We start from the raw sequence: 24,489 nt of genomic DNA, 5'->3' as shown, positions 1-24,489 counted from the left end.
TCATGCTAAATTGACATTGTCTCTTTCCCTTTCGCTCTACCGACCGCTCTCCTGCTTCCTACTTTGCATCCGCACTCGCAATCGCACTCGAATCCGGACCCTCACTGACACTGGGCGTCCGTCCCGCCTCCGCCTCCTTCTCCAAAAAATGTATCCATAGATCACTCATACTCTCATCCCTCCCCGCCGGTGGGAAATAATCAGCAGCAGACAGCGCTGACGTCGAACTAACCCTCCTAAACCCTAACGGGCTCTGCAACCCTGGGCTCATCAAACCTCCAGCTGCTGCGCCCGAGGCATTGCCGCTTGGTCGTGCGAGCCCAGCAACCCCCCTCTCCTCCTCCGTCCACCCCAAAAATCCTCCCAGTACACCCAATGCCTCAAATTTTCTTGCGTCACCTCTAGGCAATGACAGGAATTTCAACACCAAGTTCGTGACGAGTTGTCGATCGACTGTCGAGTTGGAGCTGGACGAGGAGCGTTTTAGAAGACGGAGGGCTTTGGTGAGGTGTTCGTTTAGAATGATGGATTCGTGGCGAGCCTTTGCTAGGGCCAGGGTTTTTTCTTTGAGGTCGGCTTGTAGCTTCGGAAGCTTTTCGAGATCGGCTTTGGCGGTTGTCAACTTGGCTTCAGCATCGGTTGCCCTCTCTTCAAACTCCTTCCTCTCCGTCACAAGTCTGTCGATGTCACCCTGCAGCCTCTCCTCAATCTCCCTAACCTCCCGTTCCCGCGCTTCCTTGGCTTCCTTAACTTGCCCCCTCAGTCTCTCCATCTCCATCCCATCCTGCTCCCTTCTACCCATCAGCTCCTCGAACGCCTCCCGTCTCGCATGAACTTCCTCCTCTAACTCCCCAACACGGGCTTCAAAACCTTCACGGAGGGAACGTTCTTCTTGGAGGAGCGATTCAAGTGAAGAAAGCGTTTTGTTAGCGGATGCGAGTTCCGCGTCGAGGTTTCGCGATTTGGTGACGAGGGATTGTCGTTCCGCTGTCCATTTTGCGAAGCCCTTATCCGATTCGCTTCGCATCTTCGCTACCTCTCGGCTCAATTCATCGCTTTCATCACTAACCCTCCCAAACTCCTCCTGTACCGTCTCCAACGCTTGTTTCAATTCCTTGTTCTCAGTTTCGAGGCGCGTCAGCTGTGATCGTAGTGTTTCGAGCTCTTCGGCGTCAGATTTGAGACGTTCGCCGAGAGTTGAGCGCATGGTTTTGACTTTTTGGAGGAGTTCGCGGTGTTTTTGTTCGGCTTTGTCGCGTTCTTCTTCGGCGAGCTGGACGTTTTCCTTTGCTTCGGCAAGTTCGCGGCGGAGTTCCTCAACTCCTGCTCCTTCTGATCCTTCTGATGCCTCACTCGACTTTTGTGCTGCTGCTGCTGCTGCTGCGGCTGCGGCTGCGGATCGCAATATCTCTATCTGAGCCCGTAGTTCATCGTTCTCCCTCTCATGCGCAATCCTGACCGTCTCATCAAGCCTCAATCTCTCTTTCGCCTTCTCCACCATTTCCCTCCTCACACTTTCAACCTCTGCCCTAACCTTCTCTAGCTCTTCTCGTAAGCTATCTCTCTCCTCCTCCATCCCCTCATAATCCTCCACAGCACCCATCTTCTCAACCCGCGCAATCGTTGCGTCCGTCTCCGCCCGGTACTTTTCCGCGGAAAGTTTCTCGATTTCGTCTTGGAGGGCCGAATAGGAGGAGAGACTTATTGTAGTTTCGCCGAGGGTTTCGAGGGTTTGTTTCAGAGCCGCGTTCTCGGCGAGGAGGGTATCATAGGTAGTTTTGGGGACCGTTTCTGTCTTTTCGGAGTTGAATGATGGTATAGATACCACAGTGTCTGTTTCGGATTTTGGTGGTTCGACGAGGACTGGTGAGTCTGATGTTGGTAGATCAGAGTTGGCTATTTCTCCCGGTACTGATTCTGCAACGGACTGCACAACCGCTTCCTATAAATCCCAGCCATTAGCTTCAAACGTATTCGAGACTTCAATACCAGCAGTACCTCATTGACCCGCACCTGGTCCTGCTCCACCTCTTCGACGGGAGACTGCGCCCCGCTCCCTTCCACGCTCACCGCAACCTGATGCGCCGAACTGCCATTCGCCGCCGCAGCGTGCTTCTTATCCTTCTTGTTATTCTTCTTTCCCATGACAATTGACGCTCGAGCCCTGCTGGGGGAGGCTGAGATGGAGTTTGTATGTGCTGCGGATCGATATGGGTGTACGTCAGGGGCCGCGACAGCTGTACTGGAGTACGGAGACTGGGGACAATGGACATGAATAACTGATATGATAGCTAGCTTGACAAACCCAAAAAAAAAACGAGAAAGGACATACGCCGACAAACTTCAAGACCAAACAAACCAAGAAAATCAAGGATATCATGCAAACGTACACTTTCTCCTCCACCTCAGCAGCTGCCGCAATATCGTGCCCGTGCCCGTGCCCGTGCCTATTCCGCCTCACTCCTCAACTCATACAAAATATCATAGCACTCACTCAACAACGCATGCACAGCCCCCTGCCCCTCCGGCACCGTCCCCCCAACCCCCTCAAACTTCCCATCCACCCTCAAATTATCAATACTAGCCAACTTCATCGCATACGGATACAACTCCCTCGCACTCCACGGTCCCCCACCTTTCTGCACATCAAGCAAACATCTCCGGACCGTAGTCAACTGATTATGAATCGGCATCAGTGCTTCGGAGACTGGTTCGGATGCGGAGAGGAGGGAGTAGAGGAGAGCGTAGGAACGGCGGAGGACGTAGAGGAGGACGGATTGACCGCGGGAGGGGATTGTGCCGTCTGGGGCGTGGAATTTGCCGCCGGTGCGTTGGGATTCGAGGGATTTTAGGCGCTGTTGGAAGGTGTAGAGGTCGGTTTCGCGGAGGGTCCAGCGGTGGAGGAGGGATAGTCTCTCCAACTGGGTCTTCAGTTCGGATAGTTGTTCGAAGATTGGACGCAAGGGTCCGGCGACGTCACCTTGGGATGCGATGAGGTCTTGCGCGAGTTCATAGGCTTCGGAGAGGAGACCTTGGCAGAGCTGTTGACCTTCGGGGATTCCGCCGTTGGGGGACAGCCAGTTTCCATCCACGCGGAGAGCATCGAGTTTTCTGAGTTCTTCTTGAAGGGGCTTGAGTTCTGTCGGGCTGTAGGACTTCTTCGAGGCGATACCGGTCATTTGACGCCTGATGCTGACTAGTTTTTGTTGTATGGGAACGAGTTCGGGAGAGAGGTGGCAGATGTCGTGGTACAGTTCGGCGAGGATGATCTTGCACGCCTCCAACCTTCTGTGCAAGAATCGGGTCAGTCCTGCGGGTGCGTTCTCGTCCGCAGCGATGATTGACTCCATCTGCTCCAAACGCTCCGAAATTGGTTTCAGGTCATTCTCAGTGTACGATCCAGCTTCCTTCAAATGGTCGAGAAGACGCTTGATGGTTGCTGCTTGCATGTAGGTGGCGGGTGTAGAGTGCGTGCGTCCAATGCTGAGAAAAAACACGGACAGAAGCTGGAAAGTGTCGTCCAACAAAATATTCATCTTGTCATCCTCCTCGTATCTTGCACCACCATCACCCTCCCTTACTGCAACAAGCTTGTCCACCTGCTCGATCAACCTCTCGTACTGCGCCAACACATCCGCCGTCTTGATATACTGCGAGCGATCCTTCTTCAGCTCGCGCAACTCGGCCCTGATCTGATCCACCCCCTCATAGATCTCCAACTCGTTTTCCGGAATGTCCTGCATCGTATAATATTGATGGTGTAGTACTTTGGATACAGACAGTTCCGCACACGGCGACAGGCGGGGGGTCCGGGAGCGTCACGTGTCTGGCCCTGGCTAGCTGCGCTACAGTCACACACCAAAATCTGCGCACTATGTCGAGAAAGAGGGAGAAGCTCGTCTCGCACACCGCCGTCCAAACAGTCCATCAAGGTAAGATCCGTCAATTTGTGCGGTGCTGCGTGATCAGAGTGCCTTGAGGAATGTGTGTGTGCGACAATTGGCCGTGTTTCATGGGGAGATCGGGGATGGATGGGTTGATGAAGGTGGGGTCGACAAGTGTTCGCGGACGGCATTGGGGGAACTGGAAGGTCAACTGCGTGGATTGGCAACGAGTTCTCGATACCACGGCAAGATCAGCAGCATTCAACACTGGCCAACGAGCTTCCCGAGCTTCATTTCGACGTCTTTCGGCTCTCTTCATATCCTTCCTTCAACGCACTCTTCATCCACCGCACATGCATACACCCACACCCTCAAGAACCCAATAACTAAACATTGCCTAGATGTCCACCAACGAGCTCGCCATCTCCTACGCCGCTCTCATCCTCGCCGACGAGCAGGCCGAGATCACCTCCGACGCCCTCCTCTCCCTCACCAAGGCTGCCAACGTCACCGTTGAGCCTATCTGGGCTTCCCTCTTCGCCAAGGCCCTCGAGGGTAAGGACGTTAAGGAGCTTTTGTTGAACGTTGGTGGTGGTGGTGCCCCCGCTGCCGGTATGTTTTGCCTGATGAGAGGATGGTTGGGAGTGAACGGTGGTGTACGCGTGTGGAGTGACGTGCGCACGCAATTCTGTGTGTGCATATGAACGACTGCGCATACATTCCGTGAACACCAGCTGAACTCGATACACTTCATATGACTAACAACATGATAGGTGTTGCCGCCTCTGGTGCCGCTGCCGGTACCGCCGAGGAGGCCCCCGTTGAGGAGAAGAAGGAGGAGAAGGAGGAGTCCGACGACGACATGGGCTTCGGTCTCTTCGACTAAGCGTCTCGCTTCTTCGCTTTCTCGTCTTTTGGGTGTCAATCTCTTGGAGTTCTCTTTATCTTCGTCAATCATGAACTTGGATCTTGCGTTCTCTGTCTCGAAATAAAATTTGAAATTCGCATGGCATACGTTTGTGGGGCATGGCGGCTCTCAGTGTGATGGGCTGTTGCTTCGTGGCGCATGGTGTGGTGATCATTGAATTTTGGCCGTCTCTCGTGTGTTCTTGTCCTGTGCTTGTGCTAGTGCTGTGAGATGTTTGTGCGTGTTGTGTGTGTGAACTTGCCGCCCTGGAGTCATATTCGGGTCCATCACCCACATACGGTCTGCTCTTGACAACTTTTGAACGTAATGCCAAACATATTACCTCGAGCATGTGACTAGAAGACGATTTGTCAACAGTCAGCTCCAGGTGTTAGGCTCGCGAATCTTCTTGTACCATCTCAAGGTGGTCTGTTGGTTTCCCCACGCTTCATGGGGCTTCTGTAGATGGACGGCGACATGATTGATTACACACAGCCAAAGTGATTGCTTTCAATCACGACAGTGAGGCCGACTACATATATTCTAATGTCTTCTTCCCCTTCACCTCATAATAATGCGGTGCCAACTCCGCCAACCACTCCTTCTCAATCTTCGTAATATCCCTAATAAAGATCTTTTTATCCGTCTCCACAATCTCATAAAACACAATCCAATCAGCCTTCCGGTTAAACATCACCGAGGTAGGATGAGCCCATAATGTTTCTCCTCCTTTAATCATCTTGTACGTCCCGTCAGGTTGCATGCGAGCAGCGTGGGCAAAATACCCGCTCACGAGGCAGCGACGGATATCGTGAACTGCTGTTTCTGGGCTCGCAGAACGGATGGGAATGTTGAAGCGCTCCATGTAGCGTCGTAGTTGTGCGCGGATGCTGACGGCTTTTATCAGTGCTTTGTGGTTGAGGAAGTGCTGATGGCACCATTTGACGGCCCGCTCACGGGGTTGTGAGGTATAAGAGTGATACACTGTATACCGTGATTAGCACACTCTTTCTTAAGAGCGTTAATATCACCTGAGTACCATTAAGTAGGGTCATGTGGTCTCCTTCTTCTACCGTAAACTTTCTCTTCGCACTCTCCGCAACCTTCTTCTCGCCCTCCGGGGTGACAAACACATTCTGCACGCTCGTCATGGCTGCAATGGTCAAAATCTGCTCACCACATCCGAAATCGTTCGAACTCAACAACTATTTACAGACGTTAGAACACACCTGCGCGTTATCCAGATCCTTGGTACGTACAATTCTTGCCATCATGGGCTCAACTGGGAACTCCGCCATCTGCAAACCCAACGGCTGTGTCAACTTGCCATAATCATCCAATGTACCGAGTGAATACAGCAATTCCAGCGCTCGCACCATCATCTCAGCCGGCGGAGGTGTCATGAAATCGAAACGTGCTACATTATCGATACCCAGTGCTTTGAGCTGCAGTATAACGGGCGCGAGATCACTCCGCTGAATCTCCGGAACACTGGTGGGAGCGAGGGTGTCATAAGCTGCTTGTGTATACAGTCTGAAACACTTGCCGGGCTTGGTTCGACCAGCCCGACCAGCACGCTGCGCAGCGGATGCTTTGCTGATGGAAGCCACGGTGAGGGATTCCATTCCCGTGAGTGGGTTATACGCTCGCAACTGTTTGGAGTTCTTAGTAAATCATAAGCAAGAAGCACAAACAGCCAACAACAAACCTTGACGAATCCACAGTCAATCACAAATGCGATCCCATCAATGGTAACACTCGCTTCTGCAATGTTAGTACTAACAATGACTTTCCTGACGCCCTCCGGTGTAGGCTCAAATACAGCTAGCTGTCGATCCGTGGGGAGGCCTGCATAAAGTGGAAGGACGAGAAGCTGTTCCCTGTTCGGAGGTAGGTTTGTTGCGCGTTCAGCGATGAGTTCTGCAGTCCTTTCGATCTCGTCGCGACCAGTAAGGAAGAGTAGGATATCACCGCTTCGTTCCTATTCAGTTCCCATTAGCCACCGTGGAGCCTGGATGCGACAAGGTTAGACATACCCTCGCAGTGATCTCAAACACAGTCTCAATCGCCTTCTCCACGTAATTCTCGGTAGGCTCTTCCAGATACATGACGTCCACCGGGAACATCTTTCCCTCTAGTGAGATGATACCCGATACTTCCTCCTCCGCAGCATTCTTGTCCTTCTCAAAGTATGCCTTGAATTCTTCTGCATCAAGTGTCGCACTCGAGATCACCAGTCGCAGGTCTTTCCGGCGTTTGCGAATCCTGTACTGATCATCAGCTATTAGTTCATAACACTATGCGGAGCCTCAGTACTTCTTCAAAACACCAAGCAGGATATCGGTATACACCGTCCGCTCATGCGCTTCATCCAGCATAATCACCCTGTACCGCGTCAACAGCGGATCAACCAGAGCCTCACGCAGCAGCATTCCGTCCGTCATATATTTAATCCGTGTTTTGTCGCTCGTAACGTCTTCGAAGCGGATAGAGTATCCGACCTGTACGTTCGCATGGTTAGGATCCAAAAGTAGATACCCTGTAAGCCCGCAGGTATACCTCTTGACCGAGAGTACAGCCCACTTCTTCCGCTACACGGGTTGCGACTGTAGTCGCTGCTACGCGCCGTGGCTATGACAAGTCCTTCGTCAGCATGTGCGTAAATACCCAAAGTTTACACCCAGCCATACCTGTGTACATGCAATGATCTTCCCATCTTGCGTCCATCCAGCTTCGTGGAGATATTGAGGTAGCTCTGTATACCAGATGTCAGCCCGAACTCGTGTCTTTGGGCGAAACATCAACATACGTGTAGTCTTTCCAGATCCCGTATGTCCAACGACGATGGTCACGGGCTTCGTCTCAACCAGGTAGAGCAACGACTTTCCTGTGCATCCAAAAGTTAACCACCACTAATGCAGAAAAAGAACACCGTGAGGCGTACTATGTCTGAAGATAGGTAATAACTCCCGCTGCCGTTGTAGCGAAAACCGTGCGAGCTCGTTGAGTGCGGATCCTGGTAGAGGTGCTTCTGCGTCGGCAGATACAATGTTGCTCGTAATAGATGCTGTGGACCATTGTTGGCTGCTGATCAAGATCAAACAGAAGGACCTACCTGGCGGAGGTTGATGAGCAAACATCACCTTGTGCTGTGGTTGTTGGTGGTGATGTAGTGAACGTTAACGTTAATTACGGGCCGGGGTGTAACGTGGACACGCACGTGATAACGATAGCGATACGGGTTTATATACGGAGGACATACAGAATAAAGTTTACAATGATGAAGGGGAAATGGACAGATGTAATGGTTAACGTTCACAGCCCGTATATTGACCCGCGTCGCCACAGAAGATCCGGTATTCATAAAACCTGAAAGATGACCCAAAAAACTCCATGCGAACAACCAAGCCAATCGACAAAAACAGCAGCGATACGCTTAGAAAACAAGAGCAGCACCCTTGGTCTTCTTGTCACCACCCAACTCGAAGTGCTTGCAACGCTTCAAGGTCATCTGGGCCTTGTACTTGCAGGAAGTGCACTCAAGACGGAGGACGACCTTCTTGGTGGTCTTGGCCTTCTTGTGGAAGACAGGCTTGGTCTGACCACCGTAACCGGACTGCTTACGGTCGTAACGACGCTTACCCTGGGCGAAGAGGGAAGCCTTACCAGTCTAGATAGGCGAATCGTGGTCAGTACCAAATCACTCAGAATTGCACCAATCGGCGCAAAACAAAAGATCAGCAGGGGATGGATGAAGAACGAACCTTGTACTGGGTAACCTTGTGAAGGGTGTGCTTGCGGCAGGCCTTTCCCTTGCAGTAGGTCTAATTCAAAGACACGCAATCAGCATCTTTGACGGAGTCCGACGAAGACAGTGGTACAGGATATTTCAATCCTCCTGATAGACGGAAGTACACACCTTGCGGGTCTTCGGGACGTTAACCATCTTTGCTGTGTTGGGTGTTGGAGGTTGTCGAAGTCGCAATTCCGCGGGCTCGCCAGCGAATTTTGCTGGGCAGTCTGTGCGCGGCTACCTCTCGATCGGGCATGGCCAGGGCAGCAGGGTACGACGACCTCGACGAGCGTAGGAAACACCAGAACAGCACCGTAGATATGCCAGATATACGAGTAGGAAGGGCATGGATCGGCTCAACGAGTGCCCTCTCTATCCATAAGTCGGCTCACATTAAGGTTGCCAGCGATCTGCACGTGCCCCGCACAGCCTGCCCCTCACCAGCCCCAGGGAATTTAGGCTGAGACGGACCTCGGAACACCGCATCTCGAAGTAGACCTCGAGTTATATAACACAAAAATGTCTGTCGCTGACGGTACGGCTGAGATCGCCGTTCCTACGGGAGGGTACGTCTTGATCCGCGTTGCTTTGGGCGCGGTTTGCTGATCGCGGGACCAGTGTCAACGTCGTTTTGGGTGCGCAGTGGGGTGATGAGGGAAAGGGAAAGCTTGTCGACGTCCTCTGTGATGAGATTGAGGTCTGCGCGCGTTGCCAGGTGCGGAGTGATTATGTTTTGGTGGGGGCAGGCCAGATCGCTGACGGTTGCGCAGGGTGGTAACAACGCCGGTCACACTATCGTCGTCAACGGTGTCAAGTACGACTTCCACATCCTCCCCTCCGGTCTCGTCAACCCCAACTGCGTCAACTTGATCGGTACTGGTGTCGTCATCCACATCCCCGCTTTCTTCGCCGAGCTCGAGGCTATTGAGAAGAAGGGTCTCGACTCCACCAACCGTATCTTCGTGTCCGACCGCTGTCACGTTGTCTTCGACTTCCACCAGAAGGTCGACGCCCTCCGTGAGGCCGAGCTCGGCGGCAAGTCCATCGGTACTACCCACAAGGGTATTGGACCCGCCTACGCCACCAAGGCTTCCCGCTCCGGTATCCGCGTCCACCACCTCTACGACTGGCCCGAGTTCGAGACACGATTCCGTCGTTTGGTCGAGGGACGTAAGAAGCGTTACGGAGATTTCGAGTACGATGTCGAGGCGGAGTTGGAGAGATACAAGGGTCTTGCGGAAAAGTTGAAGCCATACGTCGTTGATGCCGTTCCTTGGATGCACGAGCGTATCAAGCAGAACAAGCGTATCCTTGTCGAGGGTGCTAACGCGCTCATGCTCGATTTGGACTTCGGTACTTACCCCTTCGTTACCTCTTCCAACACTGGTATCGGTGGTGTCTGCACTGGTCTCGGTCTCCCTCCTCAACGCGTCAACAAGGTTTGGGGTGTCGTCAAGGCTTACACCACCCGTGTCGGTGCCGGACCTTTCCCTACGGAGGATTTGGGCGAGATCGGTTCTTACCTCCAGGAGACCGGTTTCGAGTGGGGTGTCACCACCGGCCGCCGCAGAAGATGTGGATGGCTCGACTTGGTTGTCGTCAACTACTCTACCATGGTCAACGGCTACACCGGCTTCAACATCACCAAGCTCGATGTTTTGGACGATTTGAAGGAGATCAAGGTCGGTGTTGCATACCACTACCAGGGCAAGAAGCTCGAGTCCTTCCCTGCGGACTTGAACTTGTTGGAGAAGGTTGAGGTTGAGTATGTTACTCTTCCTGGATGGCAGGCGAAGACTAGCGAGTGCAGAAAGTACGAGGATTTGCCGGAGAATGCGCAGAAGTACATTGAGTTCATTGAGAAGTTCACTGGTGTTAAGGTTGAGTTCATCGGTGTTGGTGCTGGACGTGATGATATGGTTGTCAAGAACTAAGGGTGAAGGGATATACGGAATTTGCTACGGAATGATTTACTAGAGGCTTTCACCTGAGCGTGAAGCTGGGATTGCATGTCCCCTGTACTATACGCAAAAATAACGAAAACGTTACATTTACTTCCAGAGCGCACATCGGCAATGCTGACCACGGCAGACAGGTGGCAAACCGATCCATTATTTTTCGATACTTGTATGCGTACACACATTCCCTCCCTCCCGTTTCCTCTCAGTCTACCCCATGTTCTCTCCCCTACTTTTCCTCTTCTCCATCCCAGCACCCGACCCCTACTTCATCTCCTTGGGGATGACAAGGTACTGCGACTGCACGAACCTATCACCGTTGTATACACTCTTTCCGGCCTCCCATCCCTGAACTTGGCTCATGATCGCCTCTTCTCTCTTAACTGCGGCAAGGTGTCTGCGGTAGTTGTCTCTGTCGACTTCGGCCTGGAGGACGGCGGTGAGGTAGATACGGGACCAGGTCTTCTCGCGCTTCAACTCTCTGTTGATGATGTGTTACTGATTGTTCGAGTGAAAGCATTCCAGATGTGGGGGGATCGTACCTTCTCTCATGAACACCCTTACCGAACGCGTAGAATCCGTAACCGCAAATGAGACCCATTCCCAAGACTGCCATCGAAAATCAACATCAAGAACACGTTAGATAGATTGAATGTGTCAACATACGGTAGTAAGATGGACGGAAACCGCGCATTGGCAGGTTACGCTGTACACCGGCAAGGTCAGTCAATGATTTTCCGACAGTTTTCGCCGGCATACCTTGTACTGGACGGGCTCGTACCCACCCTGAGGCGGGAGATCTTGTGAAGGAAGGCCGGCAGCGGACATGATGTGGTGTATGGGATTTTGTGGTGTTCGACGTCGATATGTGGAGTACTGCACTGCCTTGAGCTCGGGAACTGCAGCGAGGGTAATTGGCGGTTACCCGCTTCTCCCAAAGGATGCCAACGGAGCTCCCATAACTATTTCCTACATTTCTATGAATAGTAAAACGGATCTACGCTGGCTTCACCCTCTATCGGGTGCTTGATATCTGCAGGCGACCTTGTCTCCTGCTTCCACGGCGGCGGCGCTGAGGCGGTCCCGTACTTCTCCGTAAACATTTCCCAAGGGAGGCGACAAACACCAAACAAAAAGGCCTGATCAGCCCGGCCAAAGAGCCGTATTTATACCCACGACGTCTATTTATACCACTTACATACACAGGTATCCTACAATGCAATCGTTACGGCAGATCAGTCGGCGCAGTGCTGTGTCCGGCTTCGCGACTGGCTCGTTCTTTTCGACCACGGTGAGGTTGGGGGAGAGGGTTACTCCGCAGGCGGCGAGGGTTGCGAGGGCAAAGGGTGGGAGATTGCCGTTGAGACGAAGGGGGTTCATGGCGGCTGGTGCTACGTTGGTGGGAGCAGCTGGGTTGACTATTGCGTCTAATCCTACGGATAATGCATTGAAGCAGGGAGCCATTGCCGTTCAGCGTTCGGCACGAGTCGCTGTCGCGTGTGTGCTGTGCTTCAACGACTACAGAAGAGTTCTGAATACGGAGTACTTGACACTAGAGCTCCGGGAAGAGGCGATGAGCGCGTGTCACAAGAAGTGTGCGTTGCGGACAAGGAAGGTCATGGAGAAGAACGGAGGTGTCTACATTAAGCTCGGACAACATGTCTCCGCTATGGCATATCTCATCCCAATCGAATGGGTCGAGGTCATGATTCCACTCCAAGATCGTGCACCAGCTTCGTCTTATGAGAGTGTGCGAGCCATGATCGAAGGCGACACAGGTGAAAGATTTGAAGATATCTTTCAGGAGTTCGATGAGGTACCCCTTGGTGTCGCAAGTTTAGCGCAAGTGCACAGGGCCGTATTGAGGAAGGACGGACAAGAAGTCGCGGTCAAGTTACAGCATCCCGAGATTGCGGCATACTCTCGCATCGACGTCTCCGTGACGTCCTTCGTGCTGGATTTGATACAGCGTGCATTCCCCGAGTTCACGTTGGGTTGGTTGGGAGAGGAGATGAGAGAGCATCTTCCCCGTGAATTAGATTTCACACTCGAGGCCGAGAACGCGATCAACACCCAGAAATACTTCGCCAAGATCAAGGGCTCGCCGCTGAAAGTCCCCGACGTGGTCTGGTCACAGCCACGAATCCTCGTAATGGAATTCATCCGCGGTGGACGTCTGGATGATCTCGCGTTCATCGACTCGAACGGTATCGACCGAAACAAGGTCTCCCTCGAACTCGCGAATATCTTCAACGAGATGATTTTCGGTGGTGCCCGTCTCCACGCCGACCCACACGCCGGAAACCTCCTCATCCGCCGTAAACCCACCGGCTCCAAGTCCCGTCAAAACTTTGAAATAGTACTCCTCGACCACGGTCTCTACCGCGACATCCCCCTCCAAGCCCGCCGAGACTACGCTCACCTCTGGCTCGCAATCCTCGAACGCTCCGAACCGGACATTGCGAAGTATGCGAAGATTGTGGCTGGAATTGATGATTACAGGGTTTTCGTCTCGGCTATTACCGCGAGGGATTGGGATACCGTCATGGCTGGTGTCGAAACCCCCCGTTCTGCAGATGAATTCAAGCGCATCAATACCGCCGTCGGACAAGGCCTCGTTATGCAAATTATTGATATGCTTCATCGTGTCCCGAGACGGATGTTGTATCTTTTCAAGACGCAGGATTTGGTAAGGGCGTTGGATGAGAGTTTGAAGACGACGTTGAGTCCAGAGAGATTGTTTTTGAATATGACGAGGTATTGTGCGACGGCGGTGTTTGGGGAGAACTTGGATCGGATTTGGGGGGAGTGGAGTAGTGGGAGGGGATGGATGTGGGCGATGAATGAGTATATCAGAGTGTACTTTGGGTATTGGTTCACGCAGGGTAAGATTATTGTGCTTGAAAGGTTGATGTAAGCTTGAGGGTAAAGTGATGTGATGAGGAGGGGATGCGTGAGATGGACGCTGAAAATGCATGGAAGGCAGACATACTTGGTAATGGAATGGACAGGCGTTTGATTGCTTCTTGGGTTGGGATCTTTGATATTTAAAAATATAGATTGTTGTTGGTGCTTGTCGCTTGTCGCTCTTGCGTTGCTGACTGTGCCTGTGACTCGTACTGCACATTTCCATTCCCGTACACTTCATGTATTACTCGGCGTTTCTTCCAGTGCTTTCCGCTTACTCTCAACCCCCCTACACTCCTCCTCCCACATCTTCTCCTGCTCAACCCACCACTCCGGCAAATGCTCCTCATCGATTTCCAACGTACCCAAATCAAATATCTCAATATACTGCTCATTAACATATCTTGCGTTCGGACCCGCGAAAAGTCTGTATTCGATAACGATGGAGGCGAAGGACCAGTGTTGGAGTTTTCGGAGGATGCCGAAGAGGGTTCCAGTTTCCTGGATTCCTGAACTAAACACACACCTCTCGTCAGCTTGTCTCACCGGAGAGGTGTAGGGGACCATACCTGTCAATTACCAGAACCGGGTGGTTTCGTCTGTCCAACACCTGCCGAATCCCCTCCCGCACAACATCCTCCCCCATAACCCTCCAACCCCCCTCATCCCCCTCTCCGTCATCCCCCGGTTTCCATCCCGCCTCGCCCAGCTGCACCAACCTAATCCCCTGTTCCGCCGCATAAGCTTGTAATGTCCGCGTTGGATCAGCGTGCAGAAGAATTATGGTGCGGAGGTTGAGAGGTGTGAGGAAGGGACGGTTGAGGGGTTGGAGGGGACCGGACCGGTAGATGTGGGGTGCAACGACGGGGGAAAAGAGGTCGGGGGGGTTGAGGGGGAAGGGGGGGATGATCATTGTGGTCATTTTGGTGGGATGTATGCTGTCGTATTTGGCTTCTGAGGTGTTGTTCACAGCATGCTGATGTGCTGATTCTCTACAATTGCGGCAATGGCCCCGGGCTGTATGCTGGACGGTCTGAATTCCGGGGTTTGGCTGCGACGCGGTCTCATGCACGCCGACGCAACCGTCATACAATCTCTGTGCTTTTCCCAAGAAACAAAGCCTCAACTCTATCAGCAAACATGCAACGCGTACGACCATCAGCAGCAACAGGTGGCTCAAGCACAGTCACCACAGCTCCCGCTTCACGAGAAGGATCCACACAACCCGATCCTCAACTCCCTCCAGCAGGGACGCTGGTGTTGAGGGGAGCGAATGTAACCATGGGACGGCGGGTACAGTGGGATGAGGATGTTGTTGATAATGAGGGATTAGGGCGGAAGTCGAGTAAAGGTACGTTTTTTTTCGAGGGAACAAGTGGGTGAGGACGGTGGGTGCTGACGGGGGGTAGTGTGTTGTATCTTCCATAAGCAGCGTGCGTTCGGTGAATCCTCCTCGGAATCCTCATCATCAGATTCTTCGTCATCAGAAAACTCCGACTCAGATAATGACGACGGCGCTGCACGGCCACCACGGCGGACACCGCGTCCACATCGACATGAGCACGAACATAATCATGGAGACGACGGTGAGGATGATCATGATGAGGGTTGCTTACATGAGCACGAGGGGACAAATGGAAAGGGCAAGGAGAGGAGACGGAAGAAGCGGGAGTCGAGTCCGAATGCGTATGAGAAGATGCCGAAGTATAAGCCTAGGGGGATCGTTCCGGCTTCTGGGTCTGGATGAGCCTTGCTCCGTACCCTATCTCAGCATAGATTTATCGCGTTTTGCATACAATAAACATGATCGAGATCTGTCAACATTTCCCTCGTTCACATCGTGCCTGAACCCCACAACAGGCCAAGAATACCGCACGCGAGCCGCTGCCGTACCGAGAACCTTATTCATTTGAGCAACCCTACAAACAAACACACCCGTCACCGCGATCATACCAGGTAGCATACACCCAGCTGCACGGAAGGTCATTAGATTGGGATGTACTGGCCATTTGGCGTTCCAAGGCTCTTGCACTGTACGGAAACTCCGACACCTGCGCCGGCTTCACCTCCTGTGGCAGGATCGACGCCGTCGTCGCCGAGGCCTGACGACGACTCACAGCCTGTATCAGCACAATTAGATGAGGAGAAGAACGACGAGCATGGTGATGGCATTATCGCCCTCGAACGCTTCAGATCAGCTCAATTGTTCGCAACACTAACAGCTACGGAAGTTTCAATATGGCAGATCAAGGTATGCATGCAACCACCAATCCACTCAATTGTAACAAGATGTTGACTGAGGTTCATAGCCAACAGCAATATGCTCCCGCCTCGTCCGCTCGCAGAAATCCTTATCGCAATACGGTCCCAACACCTCCCTCCACATCCGCCCCGACGGCACCTCCCTCGCACTCCGTACCTCACGCGACTACCTCCTCCTCTACACCCTCCTCCACGACCCCGCGATCCCCTCTCTACAACTGCATACCCCTTCCTCGCATTTGCACTCGAGGAGTACGTTCAGTGATGCGAGGGGTGTGGGGATGGTTGATTTAAGATTCAAGATGTCGGTTAAGATCGATGCGGGGATCGCTGGGTGTTGTGTGGGTGATGATGAGTTGGTGGTTAGTACGAGGTCGCCAAGTGCTGTTCAGTGCATACCGTGGCCTTCTTCCAGCCCTGGTGCTGTCAATATCAAACCGGTGACCGAGGCGGTGAGGCGGATGGAGTGGGTGAAGCAGCCGGTTGTGGCGGGTGAGAGGGTTGTGGTTACGGGGATGGTTTACGATCGTGCGATGGATATTTATTGTTTCTTGACAGGGACGGGAGAGGTGTATCTCGTTCAACGACTCGCCAAAATCGGAGGAAAGGCGTGGCGGGGGCATTTATTCCACGACGCGGATCCCGCAGCGGGTGCCAAACCCACCCACGCCGTCATCAACGCCCGGTTCTCGCTGGTTGCGATCGGAAGCGAAGACGGTTCCCTACAAGTCTACCACATCAAGAACTATGACGGCGAGGTGGAGAGATCGCACTCCCTCACCCTCCGTGCCGCGGCGTCGAATGTTGGTGCGCAGACGGGAGCTGTGAAAACGATGGCGTGGACGGAAGACGGGTGTGCGATTTTTGTGGGGTATGAGAGGGGATGGGGGGTTTGGAGTGTGTATGGGCATGCGGTTGTGAGCTCGTTTACTGACTCGGACGTCTCACGAGATAAAGAAGATTTCATGCGTGGGGTGAGGGATGCGGTTTGGGCTGGAGCTGAGCTTGTTATGCTCTCCGCTGAAATTGACGCTGACGCCGAGGTCAGTGGTGAAAGGAGACGGCTGTGGACGCTGCCTTTCGCCTACCTTGCTTCACTGCCGCAGCTTTCGTCACCGCACCCACTTCTCCTCACCTCTACACACGTCCACGTCTACCGCGCCGCATCTCTCCCTCATACCTCCCTCGCACCGCTAAATCCTGACGCAGCATCGACATTGTGGCAGTCATCAGCTATCCCGGCGCCTTACCTTCGCGATGCTGGACCTGTGAGGTGGGCGTGTGTCAGTGAGGATGGGAGGTATGTCGCCGTTGCCGGACGCCGTGGCTTAGCGCATTTCTCAGTGCGTAGTGGAAGGTGGAAGGTTGCGATGCCGAATACGAGTGGTGGGGAGGTGGACTGGACTGTTAGGGGTGGTGGTGGGTGGATCGGGCATGTTTTGGTCGTGGGAGTGGAAGGGCCTGGTGGGCAGCATATGGTATGTCCGCGAGGGATTGAGGCGTTTATGTGCTTTTTCTAATCTTGAGGTGTAACAGGTTCGGCTTTATTCCAGAGAGCTTACCATTGAAGATGCGTCAATCCTGCACACTGAGAAACTTCCAGCGGCGATTCAGACTGTTACGGTTTTGGGTGATGCTGGCGTGTTGGTTTACGCGCATGACAACACGTTATATCACTACGTTATCGTGGCTTCGTCACGGCTTGGGAGCAGCAGCAATAAGTGGAGACTACAGCTTGTTGGACAGGTTGGGTTGAGTGGTATCGTTCATGCACCGGCACGGGTACGTGCTCTGAGCTGGGTAGTGCCAGAGGAGCAGAGTCGTGCGGGCGATCCGGGGAATGATGCGCTGGTAGCTACGTTGACCCTCTTGGTGGATGGAGAGTTGGTTCTGCTATCACCACGTCCGGCGAGCAGAGAAGATGGCGCCGGAAACAGCAGTGATCAGGAAGTGCGGTACGACATGCGAAAGGCGTCGAGGCATGTAGAGTGGTTTGCGTTGATGCCACAGGTGTCGCACGGTATAAGCGAGATGAGGGGATCATTGTGGGCCTATGATGGGAAGCACGTGAAGGTGAATCGAATGTCACATTGTCCCCACAGGGGTTAAGCTAACAGGATTCACAGGTCTGGACGGATTTGGACGCCTTGGACAACTGCGTGGATGTTACCCCGTCCGACTTTTACCCGATTGTGACGTTGATGGATAAGGCTCTGCTGGTGGGTATTGAATCTGAAACTGTACAGCGGCGAAATCTGGATTTCACGACGTTCCGGTATACAACCGGCGCACACCTTTTCCTACATCACGTCCTGCGACGACAACTTTCCTCCAAGCCAACACGGCAGAAGATGTGGAGTTCGTTTACGCGTGACGCCTTGATGTTGGCGTCGAGGTATCAGCATTTGCCGTACTTTGAGCATATCCTCGAACTCCTTCTTCATGAGATCTTGGAAGATGAGGCGGATAAGCGGGATTTGGATCCCAGTGAAGAAGTTTTGCCGAGGGCGATCGGGTTTTTGTCGAATTTTGAGGAGTATTTGGATGTTGTCGTTGGGTGTGCGCGCAAAACTGAGGTTATGTGTTGGGATAAGTTATTCAAGATAGTTGGGAGCCCAAAGGAGTTATTCGAGGTTTGTCCCGTATCGCATCAAGTGCGCTTATTTTTGCTAACGTGGATTACAGCGCTGCATGGAACAAGGCAAATACAAGACTGCCGGAGCATATCTTGTCGTCCTACATACCCTCGAGAAGCTCAAGGACAGTAGTCAAGACACCGTACGCCTCCTCGCAAAAGCAATCGAAGTCGCCGATTGGGACCTAGCAAAGGAACTGGCGAGGTTCTTGATGTCCTTGGACAGTAGGTCACCCCTAAGCACAATTCGTGAAGTTGCTAAGAAATGTACCTACAGAGACGGGAAAAACGCTCAAACAGGCACTGGCACTGGCTGGTGAGCCGATCGAGTACTCGGTGCGTGAGGATGAGGAGTTCATGTTGGAGCAAGAACAGGCACAGGAGTCGTACCCGAGTTCGGGCACGGACGCATTGGGCATACAAGGGTTGACATTACAGTAAGCGCGGTATTGTGAGCGTGCATCTTTCTGGACAGTAAGGTAGGATATAGGGAATGATAATATATCAGATATACCATGAAAAGAAGACACCCCGCGGCCGGTGTTGACTGTCCTGAGACATTTTGTATTGCACGGCAGCTAGGTACCTGGTATCTATGAGGATGGGTCAAAGGCTCTCTAACCACCTTTCGGCATTCACTCGCCCTGGTTTTTCACGCCTCAGTACCGATACTTAAGCTTACAAGCTCCCTGCCGACAGCTAGCTATCGGCATCGGGATGGGTATGGGGGAGGATAATGCATTGAAATAGAGATCATGCTTGACGCCAAGCCTAGGGAAAGTCGGATCAACGAAATATTCCCGCCATGGTAAACTCGTAATCCGTAGACTAAACGAATCAATCGCCTTTCCTTAAGCCTTGGAACTAGTCAAATAGCAATACTATCTTTCCACGAATAAGGGAAGAAAGGGCACAGCATCCTGTTATACCATCCGCTTGACCACTGTCCTTCCCCCTATGAATTGTTGCGAGTATGGTGGCAAACACATGTTTACTCAGAGCTGATCCTTCCCACGCTTCCCGCCCTTCACCTCTGCCTCCGGTTTCTCCATCTTGACTCCCTCCAACGGGTTCGCATGCTCGGGCTTCTTCCCGGATGCCTCATCGCCCATCGCCTGCACATAACCCAGTTAGTAGCTAAACCAGACGACAAGTGGTGTGTACATACTTTAATCCACTGAATGTGCAGCTTATATGGGCCTTCCTGCCTGTCTAGTATGGAGATACCCACAGTACGGACTTTATCCCGGGGCATGCCGTCCTGTCTTCTTTCGACTTTGCCTTCGCTTGTCAAAACAAAGTCACCAAAAGGGATCTAAAGCCTGATGTTAACAAGCCCACGCCACACGCAACCCGAGGTACATACCATTACTGTCTCCCACTGACCGGGCGTCGACAAGAATAGCCTATGCTGCCACAAATCCGTTTGGGAGAAAGTGTCTCCCTGAACGTTCACAAAATACTTGCGACGATCACCCTTTACTCTTAATGCGATATGTTGATACCCATCTGTCTCAAACCTTGGTGTACCAAAAATAGTCTTCGCAGGAACCTTCGTACGGAATGCCGCATACCCCGAACGCGTTACACTGGGGTTAACGGGGACTTGAAGTGACAGGTTTCCGTGGAAGACTGCGGCGTTTTCTGAGGGTTCGAAATCGAGGTTTACGGAGGAGAAACCACCGATGTCTTCGTCGCAGCCGGTGATGACAGAGTTAAGGGCCTCGGGGGTTTTGAAGTTGATGAAGGTAAGTTCTGGGTCCCTTGCGCTGGGGTTTGATCTGATGGCCTTCGCGGTGTATTTGCGGAGTTCGTCATAGCTGCGTTTCCAAAAAGACATGGTCGTACTTGCTGCTGCTGTTGAAGGTTGGAGGTTGCCTTCGCGCAACACTGATGATGTCGTATATATACCGCGACCGGGCGTGCCTTACAGTACATCGGGGAACGTCGTGAAGCCGGCCGTGTCGAAAACACCATGTCCTCCGGATTTGTTTCGGAGCGTACCCTACGAGAGAATGAAGCAACTCAGAATGCAGAAGAAAACGAGGATTGGGCAGCAGCCAAAGCCCGTGTAGCAGGCCTGCAGGAAAGGAATAAAGAACCAAAGGAGTCCGTGGATGACCGATCCCTCTTCGACCGCCTCCAAGAAAACAAGCTCAAGAAGGAGGAAGCGCGTATGGAAGCCGCAAAATTCTCTAATCTCATCCGTCGGCTCGACGATGACGAAGTTGACTTCTTGGCGGACGTACAAGAACAGAAGCGTCGGGAGGATCGAGAGAAGAGGGAGGAGATGGAGAGGGAGATGGATGCATTTAGGCGAGCGAGGTATGAGGCGGAGCAGGCGACGGTTACGGCTACGGCTACGGCCACGGCCACGGAGCCGCCAATAGCGCTGAAGAAGGAGGTGTCGAAGGAGGAGACAAAGAAACGGAAGAAGGAGAATGTGTTGGTTGGGCTGGTTGTGAAGAAGGCAAAGGGTGCGGCTGGTCCGCCAAGTGTTATGAAAGACACCGAAAACAAGGAGAAGCCGCTACAGAAGGAGGAAACACCGAAAGAGACTGCAAAACCTGCGCCGATAATACCCGAACCATCAAAACTCACAGAAGAGCCACCAACAGCAAAACCAGCTGGGTTATCCGGCCTAATAGCTTACGGTTCAGACTCAGACAGTGACTGAAGCAATACGTTCCCATTCACCAAGCCCTACCGGTATCAGATATCCCGATCTAGCTCCCCTTAGAATACCACCTCCCATAAGCCAACAAACAATACAACCTAAAACACAATACCGCAAACCCCTCCCACCTCCCCTTCCTCTCCTCGACCCCCGGCTCAACCCTCCCCGCTTCCTTCCCATCATGCCACATCTCCTCCGGATACCCTCCGCCCAAACTCCACGCTGCTGCGAGTCCGGAGATGACGGCGAGTTCGTGTGCGTTGACCAATGTCCAGGCTGCGGCGTACCGGGTGTGGTGCCGGCCGTTGAGGGCCCACATCCAGGGGACAACGAAGAGATAGTGGGTCCAGGAGTGGCAGAGTTGGTGCCACCAATCGATGCGGATAATCTTATCTTTATTGATCTGGTCCATGGTCCACAATGGTGAATCACGATCCTTGTTCAGGAAAATTGTCTGGAACACATGGCGGTTGAGTGGAAGTCGGCTGACTTCCAAACCAGAGGGTGGGTCAGCTGGGTTTGAGACTCGTGGGAACTGTGATTGGTAGTTCGTACAATCGAAGCACATTTCGAGTTTGCTGGGGTCTTCGGGGTATGGCTTGATATAGTACATCGGCGCGAACGATCCACCCCGCTCATTCCTCAACGACTGATCCTTTCCATTTAAAGTACGGATAGCTTGATCTGGGTCGTAAGTGTTCGTGTAGTGGTTTTGCATGTAAGTGTCGTCCCAGTGAGTGACGGTAACGTCATCAGACCACTTCGTAGAGCCCAACACAAATTTTTCCTTTGTCGTGGCGTTTTTGCCGAGCAGCCGTTTGGCGGTGTCAGCGAGGACGCAGAGTACGATTTCGTCGTAGTCCTCAATGGTCTCAGGAGCGTCTGGGTCACCACCAACTGGGTTGTGGTGGTCCGGCTGAGGCTTACGGGGTTTGGTTCCGACCTTCACGCCTGAGGATGTGCGCTTGATGACCCGTGTGAGTTCCGTGCTTAGGCGGACGTTGACACCAGCTTTGACGAGGCTCTGTCTCCACGTTTCGTAGAAATCTGAAAACTTGGGGAATACGCACATCGGGGGGTGGTTCGATGCGAGACTGTCTTCGTCTGCGGGGTACCACATTCCGTATGTCGGGGACGTGAACAAACGCTCGAGGATCACGGACGAGACTTCTGGTGTTGCATTTCCTGTGCCGAGGAAGAGTGCGATGGTCGGTAAGATCATATACTCCGTGAACTCAGTTGAGAACATGAAAAGCTTCATGAGAACCTTGATCGGCATAAATACGAAGAACACCTCGAACCAGCGGATGAATTTGAGCAACAGCGTGAATCGCTTGATCTCTGAAGCATGTTTCTGCACCATCTTTGTCGGAAACACATTTGTCCAGAACCGATCCCCCTTCCCGAACGAAACCTGCAATTTCACTGGATCCGCTTTGAATCCCTGCTGCTCGAACATCCGGAACGTATGGCGGAAGATATAGCTCCCGCCCTGAACACCCTGATTCAACCACTCAGCCCCAAACTTCTCCTTATCAATCCCGATCGAGAAGGCTTGTCCACCACAGTAATCTTGTGCATCAATAATCGTAACATCGAATTTCTCGGGCGACTTTGAGAGTTGGTCGGCGCAACTCATACCAGCTGCACCGGCACCGACGATGAGAACGCGCTTCTTTTGCCCGATGAAGGGCTCTTTTGAGGACATCTTCGTCGGTGTTGGTTACTTGGGTACATGGTGGGAAGGGTCCTGCTGGTTATTATAACTTGCGATGTCGTAATGGATCTCCAAATCGGGTGCCGTTGGACGCGCATCGAATTCGCGAATCTCGACCTCGGAAACCGACCGCCCCGAAGTGGGATCTGTCTACGTTACATCTGACTGCGCAAATACATCACCTCCCCGCAACCTGGCATGCCAATCGAACTCGGGCTCGCTCGTATCCTCAAACTTCTAGTACCACTCAACCACCCTCACCATGCATTCAAAGCAATTCATGTCGCCGGCACAAATGGCAAAGGATCTGTCTGTGCATACCTTGACTCTGTCTTAACTCATGCCGGGATCCTCACTGGTCGCTTCACCAGTCCGCATCTCATTGATCGATGGGATTGTATATCGATCAGAAACAAGGCAGTACAAGAGGATGTCTTCTTGGCTAGTGAGCGGAGAGTACGAGAAGTGAACCAAACCCACTCCATCAATGCCTCAGAATTTGAACTCTTAACCGCAACTGCATTTGACATCTTTGCTTGCCTGCATGTCGATGTCGCTGTCATCGAAGTTGGGCTTGGCGGCAGGCTTGATGCGACAAATGTGTTGGAGAAGCCGTTGGTTACGATTATTACCGGGATTGCGATGGATCATCAGAGTCTATTGGGGGATACTCTTGGGGCGATAGCAAAGGAGAAGGCGGGGATTATGAAGAGGGGTGTTAGGTGCGTTGTTGATGGGGAGAATGACGGGGAAGCATTAGATGCTTTTCATGAGACCGCTGAATCAGTGGGGGCTGAGGTTGAGGTTGTCCAGGGTACAGAGGAGGGATTGCAGACATATTCCGTGCAGACGAAGACTTGGGGACCAATATCGGTTCAGACACCACTTCCCGGGGCACATCAGAAGGCAAATGTGTCTGTTGCTGTCGTGGCTCTTTCACATCTCCAGGGATCACTGCCAGGCATCACACCCCAAATCATCCGACAAGGCATAACCGCAACACAATGGCCCGGACGCCTAGAATGGACCACTATCCCAACAGTGTCATCAAACCCACTCCTCCTCGATGGTGCACACAACGCAAATGCAGCACATTCCTTGGCTGAGTATGTCAACACCTTACGACGGAAGGGACCAATCACATGGGTAATGGCATTCTCACAAGGAAAGGATTTGGATGAGATGTTGAAAATATTGGTCCGGAGCACTGATCGCATTGCCGCGGTTGAGTTTGGGGATGTTGATGGAATGCCGTGGGTTAAGCCCGTTCCGGCGGGACAGATTACAGAGGTTGCACGGGAGGTGCTAGGGAATGCGGTGGAGGGTCAGACGCAAGGCTTTGGGAGAGATGTGAGTGGTAGTTTGAGATGGGCGGTGGAAGGCAATGAAGAGGGGACAGTGGTGGTGTGTGGGAGTCTATATCTGATAGGAGAGGTGAAGAAGATGGAGAGGGATTTGGCGCAGTGAGAGATGGATGAAATTGGTTTGAGAGTTTCTCTGTGTCGTTGGAGAGGTGTGGGTGGTACGGAGGTCTCTCACGTATCTTAACGTTGATCGTCTGCCTCTAGCGATTGTCGTGGTTCTTCCGGTTCGGGCAGCAACCTCTGCTCCTTGACTATGACTCGCAAATGCTAGATTGTGGAGAAGGATCGTCTCGTCTGTTACGGGTCCACGTTACGCGTCGCGATACGGTACCGATGAAGTCTTTTTCGGAAGTAACGAAGCCGTAAATCGCAACCTCGGGAACTG

The 24,489-nt window shown here is 52.7% G+C and overlaps 16 protein-coding genes across 16 annotated transcripts; 7 read left to right on the top strand and 9 right to left on the bottom strand.

The window, feature by feature from the left end:
- Positions 1 to 58: 58 nt before the first annotated feature.
- SAICODRAFT_7599 (uncharacterized protein) lies at positions 59 to 2,145 on the bottom strand (the record flags this gene model as incomplete). Its single annotated transcript, XM_019171002.1, has 2 exons — positions 59 to 1,942; positions 1,999 to 2,145. The coding sequence occupies 2 exons, from the start codon at positions 2,143 to 2,145 to the stop codon at positions 59 to 61; spliced, it is 2,031 nt and encodes a 676-aa protein (XP_019024114.1).
- A 185-nt stretch (positions 2,146 to 2,330) lies between these two features.
- SAICODRAFT_80522 (uncharacterized protein) lies at positions 2,331 to 3,765 on the bottom strand. Its single transcript, XM_019171207.1, has one exon. The coding sequence runs from the start codon at positions 3,741 to 3,743 to the stop codon at positions 2,448 to 2,450; it is 1,296 nt and encodes a 431-aa protein (XP_019024113.1). The 5' UTR covers positions 3,744 to 3,765; the 3' UTR covers positions 2,331 to 2,447.
- A 128-nt stretch (positions 3,766 to 3,893) lies between these two features.
- On the top strand, positions 3,894 to 4,808 carry SAICODRAFT_65820 (uncharacterized protein). Its single transcript, XM_019170180.1, has 2 exons — positions 3,894 to 4,496; positions 4,658 to 4,808. The coding sequence occupies exons 1-2, from the start codon at positions 4,286 to 4,288 to the stop codon at positions 4,768 to 4,770; spliced, it is 324 nt and encodes a 107-aa protein (XP_019024112.1). The 5' UTR covers positions 3,894 to 4,285; the 3' UTR covers positions 4,771 to 4,808.
- Positions 4,809 to 5,323: 515 nt separating this feature from the next.
- Positions 5,324 to 7,956, bottom strand: SAICODRAFT_19361 (helicase associated domain-containing protein; the record flags this gene model as incomplete). The annotated part of the gene is made up of 11 exons (XM_019166084.1): positions 7,907 to 7,956; positions 7,736 to 7,858; positions 7,601 to 7,678; positions 7,482 to 7,546; positions 7,351 to 7,422; positions 7,108 to 7,292; positions 6,828 to 7,056; positions 6,500 to 6,772; positions 6,051 to 6,443; positions 5,831 to 5,996; positions 5,324 to 5,775 (listed from the first exon to the last, which is right to left on the bottom strand). Exons 1-11 carry the CDS (start codon positions 7,929 to 7,931, stop codon positions 5,324 to 5,326), a joined length of 2,061 nt encoding a protein of 686 aa, XP_019024111.1. The 5' UTR covers positions 7,932 to 7,956.
- Positions 7,957 to 8,167: 211 nt separating this feature from the next.
- SAICODRAFT_19360 (60S ribosomal protein L44) lies at positions 8,168 to 8,737 on the bottom strand (the record flags this gene model as incomplete). Its single annotated transcript, XM_019166083.1, has 3 exons — positions 8,168 to 8,461; positions 8,556 to 8,615; positions 8,711 to 8,737. The coding sequence occupies 3 exons, from the start codon at positions 8,735 to 8,737 to the stop codon at positions 8,228 to 8,230; spliced, it is 321 nt and encodes a 106-aa protein (XP_019024110.1). The 3' UTR covers positions 8,168 to 8,227.
- A 345-nt stretch (positions 8,738 to 9,082) lies between these two features.
- Positions 9,083 to 10,518, top strand: SAICODRAFT_19359 (Adenylosuccinate synthetase; the record flags this gene model as incomplete). The annotated part of the gene is made up of 3 exons (XM_019166082.1): positions 9,083 to 9,150; positions 9,203 to 9,299; positions 9,355 to 10,518. Exons 1-3 carry the CDS (start codon positions 9,104 to 9,106, stop codon positions 10,516 to 10,518), a joined length of 1,308 nt encoding a protein of 435 aa, XP_019024109.1. The 5' UTR covers positions 9,083 to 9,103.
- A 121-nt stretch (positions 10,519 to 10,639) lies between these two features.
- SAICODRAFT_30404 (uncharacterized protein) lies at positions 10,640 to 11,413 on the bottom strand. Its single transcript, XM_019167667.1, has 4 exons — positions 11,302 to 11,413; positions 11,209 to 11,248; positions 11,085 to 11,151; positions 10,640 to 11,023 (listed from the first exon to the last, which is right to left on the bottom strand). Exons 1-4 carry the CDS (start codon positions 11,368 to 11,370, stop codon positions 10,807 to 10,809), a joined length of 393 nt encoding a protein of 130 aa, XP_019024108.1. The 5' UTR covers positions 11,371 to 11,413; the 3' UTR covers positions 10,640 to 10,806.
- A 235-nt stretch (positions 11,414 to 11,648) lies between these two features.
- On the bottom strand, positions 11,649 to 11,942 carry SAICODRAFT_30403 (uncharacterized protein). The gene has a single exon (XM_019167666.1). It carries the CDS (start codon positions 11,920 to 11,922, stop codon positions 11,737 to 11,739), a length of 186 nt encoding a protein of 61 aa, XP_019024107.1. The 5' UTR covers positions 11,923 to 11,942; the 3' UTR covers positions 11,649 to 11,736.
- Positions 11,914 to 13,454, top strand: SAICODRAFT_65814 (ABC1-domain-containing protein; the record flags this gene model as incomplete). The annotated part of the gene is made up of 2 exons (XM_019170179.1): positions 11,914 to 13,350; positions 13,427 to 13,454. Exons 1-2 carry the CDS (start codon positions 11,921 to 11,923, stop codon positions 13,452 to 13,454), a joined length of 1,458 nt encoding a protein of 485 aa, XP_019024106.1. The 5' UTR covers positions 11,914 to 11,920.
- A 232-nt stretch (positions 13,455 to 13,686) lies between these two features.
- SAICODRAFT_57218 (protein-tyrosine phosphatase) lies at positions 13,687 to 14,362 on the bottom strand (the record flags this gene model as incomplete). Its single annotated transcript, XM_019169517.1, has 2 exons — positions 13,687 to 13,963; positions 14,019 to 14,362. 2 exons carry the CDS (start codon positions 14,360 to 14,362, stop codon positions 13,687 to 13,689), a joined length of 621 nt encoding a protein of 206 aa, XP_019024105.1.
- A 194-nt stretch (positions 14,363 to 14,556) lies between these two features.
- On the top strand, positions 14,557 to 15,196 carry SAICODRAFT_71401 (uncharacterized protein; the record flags this gene model as incomplete). The annotated part of the gene is made up of 2 exons (XM_019170681.1): positions 14,557 to 14,800; positions 14,859 to 15,196. The coding sequence occupies exons 1-2, from the start codon at positions 14,590 to 14,592 to the stop codon at positions 15,194 to 15,196; spliced, it is 549 nt and encodes a 182-aa protein (XP_019024104.1). The 5' UTR covers positions 14,557 to 14,589.
- A 249-nt stretch (positions 15,197 to 15,445) lies between these two features.
- SAICODRAFT_35240 (RIC1-domain-containing protein) lies at positions 15,446 to 18,787 on the top strand (the record flags this gene model as incomplete). Its single annotated transcript, XM_019168412.1, has 6 exons — positions 15,446 to 15,700; positions 15,759 to 17,189; positions 17,248 to 17,784; positions 17,838 to 18,344; positions 18,397 to 18,571; positions 18,624 to 18,787. 6 exons carry the CDS (start codon positions 15,446 to 15,448, stop codon positions 18,785 to 18,787), a joined length of 3,069 nt encoding a protein of 1,022 aa, XP_019024103.1.
- Positions 18,788 to 19,209: 422 nt separating this feature from the next.
- Positions 19,210 to 20,231, bottom strand: SAICODRAFT_92715 (CIA30-domain-containing protein). The gene is made up of 3 exons (XM_019171827.1): positions 19,713 to 20,231; positions 19,515 to 19,661; positions 19,210 to 19,461 (listed from the first exon to the last, which is right to left on the bottom strand). The coding sequence occupies exons 1-3, from the start codon at positions 20,184 to 20,186 to the stop codon at positions 19,342 to 19,344; spliced, it is 741 nt and encodes a 246-aa protein (XP_019024102.1). The 5' UTR covers positions 20,187 to 20,231; the 3' UTR covers positions 19,210 to 19,341.
- A 90-nt stretch (positions 20,232 to 20,321) lies between these two features.
- Positions 20,322 to 21,023, top strand: SAICODRAFT_25499 (uncharacterized protein; the record flags this gene model as incomplete). The annotated part of the gene is made up of 1 exon (XM_019166865.1): positions 20,322 to 21,023. The coding sequence occupies one exon, from the start codon at positions 20,322 to 20,324 to the stop codon at positions 21,021 to 21,023; it is 702 nt and encodes a 233-aa protein (XP_019024101.1).
- Positions 21,024 to 21,072: 49 nt separating this feature from the next.
- On the bottom strand, positions 21,073 to 22,731 carry SAICODRAFT_57209 (FAD/NAD(P)-binding domain-containing protein; the record flags this gene model as incomplete). Its single annotated transcript, XM_019169515.1, has 2 exons — positions 21,073 to 21,160; positions 21,212 to 22,731. The coding sequence occupies 2 exons, from the start codon at positions 22,729 to 22,731 to the stop codon at positions 21,073 to 21,075; spliced, it is 1,608 nt and encodes a 535-aa protein (XP_019024100.1).
- A 572-nt stretch (positions 22,732 to 23,303) lies between these two features.
- SAICODRAFT_30400 (Mur ligase) lies at positions 23,304 to 24,447 on the top strand. The gene has a single exon (XM_019167665.1). It carries the CDS (start codon positions 23,383 to 23,385, stop codon positions 24,205 to 24,207), a length of 825 nt encoding a protein of 274 aa, XP_019024099.1. The 5' UTR covers positions 23,304 to 23,382; the 3' UTR covers positions 24,208 to 24,447.
- The last annotated feature ends 42 nt before the right edge of the window (positions 24,448 to 24,489 follow it).

This window comes from Saitoella complicata, assembly GCF_001661265.1.
Source record: "Saitoella complicata NRRL Y-17804 unplaced genomic scaffold SAICOscaffold_12, whole genome shotgun sequence".
NCBI lineage: Eukaryota > Fungi > Ascomycota > Saitoellomycetes > Saitoellales > Saitoellaceae > Saitoella > Saitoella complicata.
Note: the sequence above shows the minus strand (reverse complement) of the source record. Positions and strands in the feature narration are given on the sequence as shown.